Source organism: Euprymna scolopes, chromosome 14 (assembly GCF_053919585.1).
Source record: "Euprymna scolopes isolate OS-2025 chromosome 14, ASM5391958v1, whole genome shotgun sequence".
NCBI lineage: Eukaryota > Metazoa > Mollusca > Cephalopoda > Sepiida > Sepiolidae > Euprymna > Euprymna scolopes.
In genome coordinates, this window is record NC_136495.1 from 114,920,485 (window position 1) to 114,937,930 (window position 17,446).

General features: G+C 32.8%; 1 protein-coding gene across 1 annotated transcript in view; it reads right to left on the reverse strand.

Annotated features, from left to right (window-relative positions):
- LOC145293235 (dnaJ homolog subfamily C member 25 homolog) overlaps positions 1-17,446 on the reverse strand; it is a 118,485-nt gene that overhangs the window by 45,604 nt on the left and 55,435 nt on the right. Inside the window, exons 3-5 of the mRNA XM_080139802.1 lie at positions 9,712-9,777; positions 8,639-8,692; positions 2,726-2,780 (exon numbers count right to left, since the gene is read on the reverse strand). Of these exons, the coding sequence (XP_079995928.1) occupies positions 2,726-2,780; positions 8,639-8,692; positions 9,712-9,777 (175 nt within the window). The remainder of the gene's footprint in view (positions 1-2,725; positions 2,781-8,638; positions 8,693-9,711; positions 9,778-17,446) is intronic.

The window sequence follows — 17,446 nt, forward strand, 5'->3', positions numbered from 1 at the left end:
AACGAGTGAGTGGGGGTTTAAAGACACCAAAAATAAAACTAGCATTTTTAAGTAAGGCATATATATCTTTTATTCGCCCACTTTTAAAACCCGTAAGTATCTTAGTCAATCCATTCATTGAGATGTTAAATATATTGGACATTTAACAATTCTCTATTGAATATTATATGGTATCCAACATATAGTAGTGATTTCAAAAGTTAAAAATAAATAAATAACTTGGGTACTATCAGTTGGAATCGAAACCAAGACATTAGTTCTCCAGTGGTACTTGCTGCCATATGACCTAAGAACACATGGATATCAAAACTTGAAAAATTAACTGTTTAACATATAAATCTATATTTGTGCATGCATAGAGGATCCACATTAAGTCGACATGCCTGCCAAGTTACAATTTTTCAATTTTAACCCCTTAGCAGCTATTTTTACTTGCTAAAAGCCAAATCAAATTTGTTCCACAGGTCCGAACCCCCTGTATGACACGTTTCAAGTTTGTAGACCAAAAATTGACAGAGTAATTTAGTAGCAACTGTTCTTCAAACAGACAAGGGCACTTTTAAAATATATACAAGTAAGTTAAAGTTTAAAGTCAGACTGGAAAAGTCAGACAAGTTAACATGAAAGATATCGTCTCCACGTTTTGGAAGCTGGGAGAAACACGATTTTAGCATAATGTAGAAAATTACGTCTTGCAGCTCCGATGGGAAGTCAAGAATAAAGTTATAGCAAATATATAATCTATTGCTGTTTGGTATCTTTTGGAGAGAGATGAACTTGAATAACGAAAAGAGATGAAGACACAATGGAGAGAGGTATATTCTTTGCCTGTGCGCTACACAGACTGAATGTTAATGAACTGTTTTATTATATTTTATCATATGTGAAACACGTACACATACATACAATAGAACATTTTAACCACGAAACATCACACACTGTATATATCACAATGTTGACGAGACATCAGTTAAATAGATGCCACACTACAACAATGGCTGATAGGATAAGGACAATCTATCCTTGTGATAGAAATACAGGGTCCAGTGTGCCATTCTCTATAGGTTCCTTGGAGTCAACAAAGATCCCAAGTTCAAGAAGATGCACCTGGGGACGGTTGGAGATAATATTGTGAAAATAATAATCAATATCAGAATAATCATTATTTGGAGTCTTCGGACTACGATTCTCATTTTGAGTGTTATTTGATAAGATTTACTTGTAAAAATTACACTTCTGGAGGTTGAAAGTTCAATCCTCAGTGGAGGCGGCACTCAAAAATACAATTGCGAATTACTTGGGACTTCTACCAGGTCATGGCTGACGGAATGACAGCATGCTACCTCAGTGGATTAAATGAAGGGTTCTGTTCGAAATTCTGTGCAGATTCCAAAGTTTGGCAGCATGATTTCCGAGTTCAATAAAATACACTTGAAGAACGTCGGAGGTTACATTGACTGAAATGTTGTGCAAATAACACTCATGATGAGAATCTGAAGATTCCAAATGTTAAATCAATCCTCATCCTAGAAATTCCGAAACATAAAAGAATAATAATCTGAATAATACACACTAAATTCAACTTAAATATTTCTAGACAGACCAAAATCCTATTGATGCCATACTTCTCCATATTGTACAAAATGACGCCATGGAAACCTTGATAAAACAAAAACTATTTCATCAGACTGAAACTGCACGCTGTGGCTATCATTATCAAAGATATACATCAAATTTTGAAAAAAAAGTTGACATTCCAAATTTCAAACTTGACTGTACTTTTCAAGGTCAAAATTAAAGTCATGGTAACATAAGATATGACACTTCACTGACTACAATATGGACCAAGTAGTGAATCTCTACAATGAACAGAACCAAAGTTATCATAAAAAATATGACTTTCATCTTTTCCATGACTTTGACCATTAACCTAAATATCCTCAAATTACATCAGTTCCAAATTAGACCATGGTTGATATTTAGACAAAGTTTGATGATGATTAGTCAAGCGATGTGCACACTAGGCTGTACACAAACAGTGACAAATTCGACTGATAACACAACCTTGGCAAAAATAAAAATTAATTCTAAACCAAATGCTATGAGGAAGGGGGAGGTGGACTTGTTGGGCTGTACTGTTTACAAAGCATACTTTTTTAAGACAAGTTTTTCAGCTGATGATTTCAATGTCAAGTCTTAGAATTCATAGTAACTAATCGAGATTCGCTTTTGCAATATCAATGAACATTTAGTTTTGATACACCTTCAAAAGAAGAAAAAAAAAGGGAATAAACTAAATTTATTGATCCCCCCCTCTCCTCCACCCACCTCAAAGAAATGAAAAGGTAGTCTACAAATGCAGTTAATGGAAAATGACAAAGCAAGTTTAAAAAAATATATATTTTTAACAAAGTAACAAATGTTGTCTTCAAAAGTTCACTTGTTGAATTTTATGTAAAGTAAAAAAGAAAAAAAAAAAAAAGGGAAAACAAAAAGCTAATTTTGTTTAAACATTTTTTTTTATGCAGCTGTGCTCAGTAATTGTTATACCTTGTCAAATAAATTGCTCCGATGAATATGGATGCCATCCTCTCTCACTAATTATATATATATATATATATATATATATATATATAAAATTTGCAAATATTAACAGTTGTTACCTTGATTCGATTTTTGTTAACTTCAAAAGATCAAAAAGAAATGTGAGTGCGAAGAGCATTACCTGGGTGATCCAACATGTAGTTGTAATCATTTCTTTGCTCTTCATCTTTTAAAATCTAAAATAAAACAAGAAAAAAAGGATAAAATAAGCAGAGATATATAAAAAAAAAAAAATTAAATAAAAAAAAAAAGGAAGAACACAAAAAAAACAAAAAAACAGATCAAATTGATTTCAGGCATCCAAAAACAAATTGCACGCACACTGAACTTGGAAAATATATTGACCTCAAATCAATGAAAATTCTGTTTGCTTATACCTTTTGTAAATAAAATTATGTATTCGTGAGGTGTTATTTCATTTGTATTATTTGGATTCTTCAGAGTACAGTTCTCATCTTGAGTGTAATTTTCAGAATGTTTCGGTCAATGTAACCTCTGGCCTTCTTGAGGTGTATCTAGTCAAACTCTGGAAAGTTTCTGTTGAACTTGAGAATTTGGACGAAATTTCAAATGGAACCCTTTATTTACTTCACAGGGACAGCATGCTCTCGTTCTGTCAGCCTAAGTAATTTGCAATTGTATTTTTCGGTGACCCACACTGAAAATTGAACCTTCAACTTTCAGGAAAATATCACTTTTACAACTGATTTTTCCAAGTATTCTAACCACTGTGCCACAGGTCCTTGAAGACAGTTCTAGTATGAATTTTGGTACCTTAAACCTATTTTATTTCTAGTTATAAATATCACTATTTATTACTAATAATTATTAGTACACATGATTTTATTATTTTACTTATTACTGTATATATTAACTATTATTTATAATTAAGTTTCCATGTCGTGTTAAATTCTATACTAGGTCTACTTAGTACTTAGTAATTGAGTATTCCCCAGCATATGTGCTGCTTCTTTCAGTTGTCTTACTCTCCACTGTTCGTCTAGCCTATAATTTTTACTTCGTCCCATAAGAATCCAAATAATATGAATAACCAATCCTCAGCTCAAAAATTCAGAAATGTTATTTCGTTTGGTTATACAGAAAAAAAATCTCTGCAACGATTTCTTTATTAATACACTCACGCCTTTTCTAAAAATAAATACAAAAAAAAAACAAAAAAAAAAACAAACAGAACAATTTTAATTAAAAGTCAATGTAAAAAGGTTTTCAGTATGATCTGCTTATAAGTTCAATGCGTGTGCACAAATAACTGGTGCCAAATGAAATCTGGGTGCAACTTTACTATAGTGTGCCTTCAAAAAAATGCATTTCTGAAAAAAACATTATGTACGTAAGTGTCATGCCGAAATTAGTAGAAATTCCGAAACTTACGAAAAACGATCCAATAGAAAAATAACTAAGTAAAAACTAAATTTTTTGAAGTTGCAATTTTGCACTGCAAATTAACCCTTTAGAAGATCCAAAACAGAGGGAGATAACTCCATTCTATCGTTTAAGTTGCTTTGCACAGAATTTAACGCCACTATCTTTCAGGTCAGCCATCTTGCTTTTTCTCGATCTACTGGCCGTTTTTTCTGAAAATTAGCTCTAGCACATCTTCTACCGGACCACTTTTCGTAATCTTTGAAATTTGTAATAATTTCGACCCGACATTTCGACGTCCATAATGTTTTTCCCTGAAATGTCTTTGTTCGAAAATACACGATTGGGTCGGACAACACACTATAATAAAGTTGCACCAAATCTGTCCTTTTGCATTTGCTTGTTTTAGAGTGCTTGAAATCTATTTGATCCAAAATGCAAAAGAAAAAGAATAAAAAGGAAAAGTCTTCATTAGAATTTTCGCAATAAAGAATTGTATTCAACTCTCGCTTTCTTGCAGCGAGTCTTATATTTGTTTTTTCTGGTCACCCAACAAAAAGGAGGGTGAACCTGTAAATTCACCCCTATCCGTTCATCTGTCCACACTTTTCTCAATAACTATGCCTTGGAATGTTTTGAAATTTTGCACAAACATTAAACATGATATGAGTAAAAAAGTAACAGAATGGATTTTCTGGAAAAACTCTGGTTGCCGCCTTAGGGGTGTCTTTCGGGTTAAAATGGCTAAAATTGACACTTGAGCTTATTAAAAAAAAAAAAAAAAATTAATGCCTTGGATTTTTATAAAACTTTCTGAAAAGTTGTAACTAACTGATTTCTATATAATTTTGTTTGTCTATACTTCGCGATAACTCTTGGGTGTGCCTCAGGGGCTCTTTTAGAGCTAATAAAAACACTCCATTTTTGTGCCTATTTTACTATATTTGTCCAAAATTTTCTGCATATGTCTATTTAGCAGTTTCGCATGGTGCTGAACTCAAATTTAAATATGTTAAGGCCTTAGGGACTTTTGGGGCTAAATGGGGGAGGGGTGGAGGGGGAACTGATAGACGTAGTCATTTCTTTTTTTGCATGGTGCAGCACTCAAATTTACATATGTTAAGGCCTAAAACTGCACTGTTTGTTAATTTTCATCAGGATTTGATGTCCCCTAGGGACTTTTGGGGCTAAATGGGGAAGGGAGGGGGGCAAATGCCAAACAGTCGTTTTTTTTTATGCCTTGTTCACTGTGCACTCAGGGGGGTGGGGGCATGCATGCTTTACTTGTTTATCTCACGTACAGGCAAACTTTTCTTTCTGGCTGAATTCAAATTTCCACAAATGAAGAGCAATATTTCAAGATAAGAATCCAAGAGTATTGAACATTACAAAATTATGAAACTTTTTTTTCTAATTGTGATAGATGTTAAGTTGTTATAAAAGTGTATCAGTCATGCAGCTGAAGCAGACAACATATTTTTTTTTTAAGTATAAAGAAACAGCAAATGGTTAGCTTCTACAATGTTGCTATTCAAAATTAAAGATACTTCTACTACATGCATTTCACTAACTTCAACACAAAATCCTGAGGGTTTTTTTTTAACTTTCTTATTTTGAATTATGTCATTTTTTTTTTTAACTTTCTTATTTTGAATTATGTCATTTTTTTTTTTATAGTCTTATTCTCAAATGTCCAGATTTTTGCTTATCAAAGGCTGGCATGTCTGTAATCTATGTCCTCAATTTGCCAACCAAGGAGGAAAAGAGAGTACATTTCTATGTGATGTTTTCCAGCATGTTAACTGACAGACTGTGCATGCAAGACATGGTCATGTCACTCGACAAGACATCATAAGAGCTAGTTATGATAATGAGATTGAGGTGATTCAGTATGATGTTTCTGAATTTTTTTAGATCAGGATTATTCGTATTATTTGGATTCGTCAGACTACTGTTCTCATCTTGAGTGTCATTTTCACAATGTTTCTGGTGTATCTTGTCGAACTCAGGAATGTTTCTGTTGAACTTAAGAATTTGGATGAAATTTCAAATGGAATCCTTTATTTACATTGCAGGGGTAGCATATTTTTGTTCCATCACCCATGACTGGATAGAGGTCTTAAGTAATTCGCAATTGTATTTTTCAGTCGCCCACACGGAGGATTGAACCTTCAACCTTCAGGAGAATATCACTTTATGCGACTGATTTTTTCCAAGTACTTTAACCACTGCGCCACGGGTCCTCACTTGAAATTCTGTCCAAATTCCAGAGTTCAACAAGATACACCTTAAGAAGGTCGCAGGTTACATCGACCGAAACGTGAAAATCACACTCAAGATGAAAACAGTAGTTCGATGAATTCAAATAATGTGATTAAGTATGCATAATCATTATAAATAGTTCTAACTTGAGGTTTGAAAAGTTAGATACAAATTATTCTTGGTTCGCAAAAGGAAGACAATGTCATTGTTGTTTTACAGAAAATGCCTACTATTTCGACAGTATTGGAAAGGGATTGAAAATACAGATAAGTGGGGAACCATGCATCTTGGTAGATTTTATTCTCGGCTAAGGAGCTGGATGGGATCAGCCCTAGCACATCCAATTCCTTTTGTGGTCTGGCTGCAACTGTTATAAAAAAAGTAAATAAAAAAAACATCTGCATGGGCATGTGCTTTGAAGAACTTGCCAAAAAATTAAGAAAAAAAAACTGTCTTCATATGTGTTGTGGTGTAAATATTGAAAGAAATAGCGAGAAGTACTCGGACGCAGTGAAATAAATAATATATTAACAGAAATATTAATGCTGTGAAATAAATATATTAATAGAAATATTAATGCAGTGAAATAAATAATATATTAACAGAAATACAGACAAGTATGCTAGTTGAGTAGGAACTCCGCTCAACTGAAGGACAACTAATGTTACAAACCCCTCTTCCTCAGTCTTGAGTTCAGATTGACAAGAAACCAGAACCTGCTTACCAAAAATGATTTCAGGAATAGTCTATTGTCAGAACATGTAGGGGTGCCACACCAACAATATGCTAAGTCATTCTATTGGTCAATGGGTCAATCAGTGCTAAACTGTCTATTTACAGGGTGGAGCATAAGTCCTGTTATAAAATTTTGGAGTTTATTTTTATGATAATATTAAAATAAATTTATTTTACTGTCATTATATGATTTATTTTTTCAGAAACAAAAGATAATTTTTAAGCAATGTTTTGAATTGAAGAGAGGATTCATCATAGAGCAACACGAGAAGGGCTTGCATCAACCAGAAATATTTAAGTTAGGAAAAAAACCCAAAATCAACAAAATGTTTGTAAAAAAAAGGACGATTGATCATTACCTGGAAACTTTGTTGATCAAAGACAACGATCAGGCCGTCCCCACACTTTAAGAACACTTAAACTCATCAAAATGTTAGGGTGAAATCCCAAAAGATCCATGAGACAAACAAAGCACAAACATCACCAGGGACTATGTTGAAGTGACATATAGATATCACCCTATAAAGCTCCAAAAGCGACAGCTTCTCTCTGCTCCCACAACTGCAAAGAGACTCATCAGAAGTCAACTATTGTTAAACCGTATCAGAGAAGACACGCTCAATAACATCATCTTCACGGGTGAAAAGTTATTCCCACTTCAACAGTCCCACAAGCATCAAAATGATAGAGTCCTTGTGAGAAGTCATGAGGCAATACTTGATAATGCAGGAAAGATTTTCAGAACGCAGAAATCACCATCAGAGATGGTCTGAGCAGCCATTTCTGAAAGAGAGAAATCTCCAATTGTTTTTCTCTCTCAAGGGGTCAAGATTAACAAAAAGCATTATATTGAGGACATTTTTGAAGGTGCACTAACCCCTAGTATAATTCTGTGTTTGGTGATGAAGTTTGGACTCTCCAACAAAATGGTGCAACAAGCCAAACTGCTTATGTAACATAGCAATGGTGTAAAGACAACTGTTCGTCTTGGATCAGTAAAGAAGAATGACCTCCCTCATCACCTGATCTTAACGCTCTCGATTATTCTTTGTGGTCAATCCTGGAGAGTGAAACCTGCTTTACTTCTGGTCAAAATATTGAAGCTTTTAAAATAAAATTTAACAAATACTGGGAGAAAATGCTAATAGATATTGTGCGTGCTGCTATAGATAATTTCCCCAAAAGACATTGCAGTGAAGGCTCAAGGGAAACATTTTGAATAATACTTACGCCATATTGTTCCTTCAGTATTTGGTGATCATTTTCTGTAATTGGGTTTTGTAATGAATTATTTTGTTGGATAAATTTAAGTTTTATTTTGTAACAGTGTTTATGCCCCACCCTCTATATCAAGAGAAAATAGTGCATTAAAACATGTGACTGCTAAAAGTCTCCTTACTTGTGGGTTATGATTATTATTATTTTACAATTACATGGGTACGTTTCAAAGAATTAGTCAAATAAACTGCATTCAAATGCCAAGTCATTCTATTGGTCGATGGGCAATTACTCCGTGTTAAACTTTGTCTATATACACAAAAAAAAACAAAAAAAACGTACATATGGTTACTACACTATTAAAATTTTGACAAGTTTATAAATCCATTTAAAGCGGCAATATGTTTTTTTTTAATAAATTGAAACGTTTACTTACTTCGTATGCATTTGCTATTTTTTGAAACATGACAGTTGCAGTCGCTTTTTCTTCCTAAAAAAAAAAAAAAAAAATTGAAAAAAATAAAGAAATAAAACCAAAAATACAATAAACATAAAAACGAGTATTTCAGCTGAGCTAAAAATGTTTAATAAAAAAAATCTAATTGTAAACATTTTATGATAAAGAAAAAAAAGAAAAACAATCTTATTCCAATAAAATGCCATTAAAGATGATACAATTATGATAACATTGACTTGAAAAAAAAAAAAAAATAATAATGGAATCAACAATGAGAATCATTAAAATTATAAATCCAATGTTTAGATGAATACGGGTTTGGTTTATGGTATATCAACCACTCATGGGTTATTTAATACCAAATAAAGTTGCTAAATGGAATTCTACAGTTAGGATAATTATTTATACTAACGGGACTCGTAAAAATTCCATAACAGCATCTTTCATGTATAATATATTGCTGCTGGGTATTCTGTGAATGGAGACTGTGATATTGTAGCCTTTTTGTTAAACTGTAAACGTATTTAAGTAATCTGGTTACTGTAATGTCAGAATATATTTGGTTATTATGGTTGATCTCTAGTATCCTTATAGTAGTTCATGACATTTCTATTCTATGAACGCCCAACGCGAACGGAAACTCCACAATATCATAATACACTCTTTAGACAGAACAGATTCTATCCTTGGATTCTAGCCAAGAAGGTATATTTTAGTTTCACATACGACTTAAAAGTGACTTTTTTTTTAATTATTTAATTTTTTTTAATTTTTTTATATTGTGTCTTCGGTGATCAGGAGATCCTATTTATTAAAATGGAGGATAGGTGATAACATACTATAAACATGAAATTACTGCATCTATATGCTAATTTAATATCTGTAGTATGTTATCACCTATCCTCCTATTAAAAAGGAACTCCTGATCAAATAATTTATATTCTGGACACTGTACTATGTATGTTAAAGGTACTACATATATAAATTCTTAAAATACAAGAAAAATAACATAAGCGAAAAAAAAAAAAAAATGTATTTGTAATTAAACTCACCTCTGATTTGAACCTGTCCGGATGCCATTTCCGTGCAAGTTTACGATATGCTTTGACGATTTCATTCTGAAAATAAATAAAAAAAATAAAAGATAAAATGAACAATAATTCCGACACAATAAACAAATAGATTTATAAAGATCAAATTACAAAGTGTATCCATAAAATAAAAATGAGGCGCTTAGGATCATCACTAGCTAACTTTATCACCACCGAAATATTGTCCGTAATATGTAACAATATATCAATTTTAAATTTCTCTTCAATTTGCAAAAAAGTTTTGACTATTCTCGAAAAGATAACTCTTAAAAATCGTTAAAACTGGTTTAATTACAAGTTTAATTAGAACATATTTCAACAGTTCCTTAAGAAATGTCATATGTTGCACAGACATTCTTTATTTGCATATCCTCAAGTTTAATGACTAAGTAGAGTTTACTGTACAAAGAGGAACTAGGACAAGTCGTGACTATATGAGTATTCAGGGCTCGTTGAATAATTACAACCATCTAATATATAAAAGGCAAATTGTGTGTGTGTGTGTGTGTGTGTTTGTATGTGTGCCAAAAACTTCTGACAGATGCGTCGGAACCTGATCAGATCAGACTGGTATCGTTTTCAAGCTTCATTTGGATGACAAATATTGAAAAATTGGCCAAAAACACCCATTTCTTCACACTCAACTGAGCAGTTTTGTACAAGGAGGGGGGGGTCGCTTTTTTCGCCAACATTTTACTAAGTCATCATCATCTTTTCGATTGACTACGCTTAAATTTCAATGTTCCGAACTTCCAGTCAGCCGATGGAGACATCAGCTAAGACGTCACTTTTTTTTTTTCTTTTTTCAAAACCCTTTTTTCTCCTCCACGTTACAGGTTCGATCCTGCGACCACTTTTTTTTTTTTTTAAAACACCTCTGCCTACTGTTGTTGACCCCCCCCCCCCACTACGAACACTTTTTTTTTAGTTGTATACAAATCCCAAAAGCGATACAGGAGCCTTCTATCATGTCTGAAAGTGACACAATGTTCAACAAGTAGATCGGAGATACGCCGCTGTACAACTTATGCTCTCTACCGATCCAAGTAATGACAACAGGACTATTACCAGCACCTTAAAAATGCAAATCCGAATGGTTAAATGCTTGAGGGCGTGCCCAGGGTGATGAAAATAAAGTTTCCGGCGACGGTTATGGTCTTTCGTGTGGTTTCAAGTGAGGGCCACATCATGCCACCTTACATCTTCGAAGTTGGCTTGAAAGTCAACACCAGTGCACTTGGATGTGCTGAAGAGTGTGGTGATCCCCTGGTGCAATCAGATGACCGGTGACAGACCTTGGATGTGGCAGCAGGACTCGGCACAGACCCACAAGTTCAAAGAGACCGAGGACTGTCTTCAGAAAGAGCGCTACAACTTTGTACCCTTCTCTCACTGGGCCCTCCTCCTTCCCCGATCTGAACCCACTGAACTACTTTGTTTGGTCATACGTTGAGAACATCACCAACATGACCTCCCACAACATCAAAACCAGCCTGATCGCCGCCATCACTACAGCTTTATTTTAAAACTTCTATTAAAAAAAAAAAAAAAAAAAATCAATTCAGATAACTTGATTATGTAGTAGAGCTGACATCTATTCAATGTAGCCACCTTCAGCTTCAATTACCACCTTGATACAAGTCCGAAACTGAGAGCATACCTTTACACAAGTGTCGGCGGGAGTTTGGTGAATATTCTATGGATGGAGGGGGGGGGCTCATATCTTAAGTTTCATACAGATAAAGGTCAATAATTTTGCTTAGAAAAAAAGAAATTGTATGTTTTCTTTAAGTTTTGATTGGAAGAATGCCGTCATTACTGATCTGATTTAGATGATATATCAATCTTTTTCAGAGTTATTTAATCTTGAAACCACTTAGATTATAAACAAGACATTAAACAGGTTATATTTTACGCATAGCTGGGGAAAGGGGTTCATACCTTTCTAAATGGAATTACAATGTAAGTGAACACAATAGACCTCAAGTGGATTTGAACTTCAGCATCGCCAATTGCATAGTCCACATCGGTATCCATTATACCACTTGTCCCCCCCCCATATCATTATTTATAATATGATCAAATATTTTAGTACCAGATAGTAAGAAGATAAGTTATTTGTATGAGCTCATATAAAATTCCACTATGACAAATCAAAACAGACTTCTATTTCCTGTGATGAACAGATTTTTTTAATGATTATGAAAGCTAATGAAATCAAATACTTGTATGAAACAAAAGCACAAGAAATGTTTAGACAAAGAAAGCATAACTCATTTCACTGGCAAGATTAATGACATGTAGTCGAACAGAACTATAAAAATAGACAAGGTTAAAAGTAATCTATCCATAAATTGTATATCAACTTTATGCTTTGTTGAAGAAAACAAAAGTAAAGATTCAAGAGAAGTGTTCAGAAAAGACAAAGAAAGTGTTATGTCCATATACACCTGGACTTGTAAGCAAGTTTGTGAAACTACCAAGACTGCCGGATATTTAAACATCTATAACAATGATTTGCGTTGTTTTGCAAAGATACCAGTAGTGCGAAGCTACACCCAAAGTTTGTTTGCTTACCATGAGTATGCGTAGCAGTTATTAACATGAATGACATGGTTTCCTGTGGAAAGTTAAGGCTTTCACTGTCTCATTACAGACAGCACTTGGGTGATCACTTATATAGTGAACATGAACTGGTGCCTGGCTCCAAGATGCAACACTTGATTGGTCGAAGTCCAATATAGATAAGGTAACCAATCACGATTGAATAAAAGTTTTCAATCAATATTAAATAATCAAACCTCATCACAAATATTTCAGAGATTGTTTCTCTGCACTTGTTGCTGCAACAAAGTTGACAAGATACAAACTCATTTTTATAATTTGGCTTAATAAATAGTATTTTATTGAGTAAATGATATTTATATAAAACAACCAAACAGTGTACACTAAGGGGGAAAATAAATCTTGTTACTCTCATACCAAAACGTAACAAGATAGAAATAATCGATAAAGCACAGCCTTGTAAAATATTACACAAGTCAGGGATCTACATCACTGTGTCAAAGCAGCAGTATATCATGGAATGCTCACCATCAACTAGGACCATTGCGAAAAATTTGATCGAAAAATGAATAAAAATAAAAATCATTCATTAAAAAAAAAAAAAAAAAAAAAATTTGGTGACTTGAGACAAAAAAAAAAAAAGAAGCATGTTGCCTGTTTTCAGGCATAAAATACGCTTAAATATATTTTGATTTGTCCAGATTTCATATATATATTATTAAAGTTGTGATTTCAAAAGTATCCAGACCATGTATCTTGTATTGCTGTATTACTTGTTACTTTTTATTTTTGCTTCGGGTAACAGTACTTTGGAGTCACTTTGTAACTTAGTCCTTATAACAAAGAAATAGAGGACAGGCAGAAACTTGACTTATTTTCTTTTTTTAACAAAAGCCTTTATATCTGGTATTTCCAACAACACTTTTTTTCTAGATATTTAAGCAATTCATTTCTCCGGCTTTTCGTCTCTACTATGACATCACCCACATGTCTCGAACATATGGTTTTCTTGTCACGTCTCGAACACCACTACTACTTTACCATCTTTCGAACAGTGACCATACTTCAAGCACCACTGTTTTGCCAAACACTATCCTTTTTATCTTTGCTGTGATGTTACTTCGATCATTTGCATATCTTTATTGAGCTGCTGTTGCTACCAGCGTCAGCGGCTCTGTAACACCTATACATAATTTTTTTTTTTTTTTTTTAATGTAATGTGTAATTAAGTTTTGTTTCATTTTATTTACTAATCAATCAGTTTTTTTTATCAAGACTTAAAGGCCACTCAATGATAAGGGTTAAAAAGTTTATCAGGGGGATAGTAATAAACACCATGCAGGATTTCAGCTTGATCAGATATGTTTTGAGTTAATGTTTTCTCTAGCATAACTTCAGGAACTACTTCATATAATATTCCTTACTTCTCTAAGGCCCAACTAATTTGTTGAACTCAAACATTGTAAAATGGAGGTACACAATCTCACAGACTTATATATTTGATTTTTTTTTTTTGGGGGGGGGGCTTAATACATACAAATATTTAAAAAAAAAGTGTCAATAAACCAGTAGCAACAAAAGAAAAACTGAATAGCAATGATAAAAAAAAAGAAAGAAAAAATAGAAAAGAAAAATATAAGTTTAATATTAAACAAGGATAGCATTCAAAAGAGCTGGAGAAAATACAAGATTATAGATTATTAATGCTTTTTGTAATTTAAAAAGATAAATGTATAACTTACAATAGATTTATATTAATTTAAAAACTATTTTTCATTTAAATTACCTCCCTTGAAAATTTCTGATCATAATATTTCCAGAACGGCTTTAGTAATTTATCCAGTTTTTTTTTTTTCATTAAATCACTTCAATTATTGTTAATATCGATAAAACTATTGCATATACATAGGAAAGAAACGAAAATAAAATTACAAATCGATAAACCCAAACAGTAATTTAAGTATAAACTTTAAAAATAGTTATGCAAATTAGACAGTTGTGTGTAGGTCTTTACTCTCTACATATATACTTATTTTGTTCTAGCTGGAAATGGGGTATGCCAGAGATTCACCTATCTTATACAATCCAACCGAGAGATCTTTTTAAGATTCTAACTGTTCCTTTAAGTGCAATTGTTTGAATCTCTCTTGCACTTGGTTCACCAGGTATATTTATCAGGTAGTTTTTGAAATTCCTTTAGATGAGTCTAGTTACTCCTATAATTACTGGAATGATGGAGATCTTCCTAAGATTCCAGTTTCTTTTCATGTCGTACATAAGATCTTGGTATGTCTAAAGCTTTGCGTATCTCATAAAATAAAAATGTAAAATAAAAGTTTAAATTCCTAAGTATAACATATCACAGAATTAGCACTTGCCTAAGCTAACTTAGTGCTAGAAAATTCACAATTACAAAAGAAAAATGATTATAGTGGGGGGGGGGGGCAGAAAAACTAAAATCGTTAAATAGAAAATGTGGATCTTCAAAATGCTTACCTTATCGTAGTTTCTGAGATTTAAAAACCTATACATACAAGGCGCCTTCATTAAGTTTCATGACTTTTTGTACAGGCATTTAAAGCTGTTGTAGACTTTTGAAAATTTAGTATGTTATTGCTATACATCTTATGAGATGACTGACCAATTTTTATGATTTCAGGTACAAATTAACAGCTATAGTAGGAATTGGAATACACCCTACTAAAGCTTGATTGTCAAAGCTAGTGAATTTCAAAAATACAATCTGGATGTGAAGATACTTTAGAAGAACAATATGCAATAAAATTCTGTTTTAAACCTTGGAAAAGATGCCATAGAAACGTATGGAATGTTTCAGACTGCTTTTGGACCATCTTGCACGAATCAAGCATCAGTTTCTGAGTGGCATAAAAGATTCAAGGAAGATGGAGTCTGTGAGTGGTGATGAGAGGTATAAGAGGAGTACAGAAGTCAAAACACCAGAGTTGATTGGTCAAATAAAGAATTTCATGAATAAGGATCGTCATGTGTTCATGTAGAAAATAAGTTCAGTTTGATGTCGGAACTGTACACACAATAATTTGCAAGGAACTGAAGATGCTTAAGATTTGTGTGAAGTTTGTCCCAAAGGTGCTCCATCCTTGTCATAGACTATGGGCATCAAGACAGTTCCTCGCTCTCCCTATAGTCCAGACCTTGCTCCCTGCGACTTTTGGTTATTCCCTAAGCTCAAAGAAGACCTTAGATGCTGTCGTTATGAGACAATTGAGGAGATGAAAGCGGCTATGACGAGGGTCATTGACACACTCACACAAGAGGACTGCCATAGAACCTTCCGGAAGTTATTAGAACAGTAACAGAAGTGCATTGCAGCCAGAGGAGATTACTTCGAAGGGGACTAGAGTTTTACATGTGTACCATCAATAAAAGTACCCATACAAAAATGTCTGGAAACTTATTGAAGGCACCTCATATGTGCATAAATTATATACGATCCTAAACAATCCATGCAGATTATGCCTAAATGAAAGATTTTCTATCCTATTCTTTAAAGAACCCCAACATTTATTAAACTGTAGGAGAGAAATATTGAACAACCGTGTGCACAAGATAAACTTCAATCTAGAATAGCGATACAAAATAAATTTTGAAATTGACAATAACGATAGAAAATAAAAATAAAATAAACATTAATAAATAAGTCTCTCTCTCTCTCTCTCTCTATATATATATACACACATATATATATATACATAAATAAAACATAATATCTGAAATATAGAAAAAAAAAAACCCACAAAATAACATATCCAACTACACCTAGGCTGAAAATAGGACATCTTACTACAATAAAAGGATATCTACTCTTCCCATAAACACACAAAGAGAAGGGGTGAACCAGAGGTCACCTATGTCTTTGTCCTTTAAGTGCCTGCCCATTGGATGATTAGGATGGGCACGGTGGCAACTAGAAAGCTGATTGGCTAACAAAAAACTCGATAGCATGTGCGTATATATAAACGCGCGACAACCACAACTTTTTGCATAAGCCTGACGAACTCACAAAAATGAAACGGAATATTCTGTGTAGCTTAATTGCCATATATATATTTTCATAACTTTCTACATATAAATATATGAGGGCTCTACGGACAAATTTATCTTTAGTTAACCTTTGACAACTAAATATTTTTGTTTACTAACCAAATCCATATGATTTTTAGAATATGACATCTTCGTTCTGTGACAAGTATGCACATCATAAAGACTTTTCTATGTTTTTTTTGTTTTTTTAAATAAGTGTAATTCTAAATATACATCAAATTTTACGTTGATACTTGAAAGTATAAACGTTCAAATTTCTTCAGATATGTTTTTTTAAACAGCCTTCACTAAAAAATAAGAGTATATTGTTCTATTAAACTTTTATTGTTTACATAATTTAACTTTGTTCATTTTATAAAAAAAATAAATAAAAAGCTGAAAAGATATTTTTCACTCAGTAGTGAGCTTTGGAAGATTGTTAGTGAAAGAAATACAATCGCCAAAAGATAAGCGTTTCATTATTTCTAGTCACCACTTTGAAAACTCACTCACAATGTAGAGCCCTATATATATATATATATATATATATATTATAGGATTTCAAAATACAATACAATGTAGAGCCCTATATATATATATATATATATATATATTATAGGATTTCAAAATACAATATTGTATTATTGATTTAAATAAGCCGTTTTGATGGTAATACAAGTAATAGATAAATGAAAATATTTGCATTTTTTCATTAAGATTCGTTCTCTTCATTGTTTAAAGATCAAATAGAACAATACACAGCAGTAAAAACTGCTTTGTGTGAAGTTTTTCTCAACTTAAAATCATTGGTACAGGATAATAGGAAGAATGTTATTGAGAAAGCAACATTATAGACAGACCGATTAAGTAAATCGTTGTTTTAAGGCTGCCAAGATTATATATAAAAATAGAATCGGAAAAGATAAAAATGAAAAAGCCACTCAGCCAACAAATTCGTTTCATGTCAGAAGCAAAACTTAGACGCCATTATTGATTAATTACGAATAAAACTACCCTTGTGTAGCGGTTTTATCTTTTGGAGCTCTGGTAGTTACACAGTACCAAATTG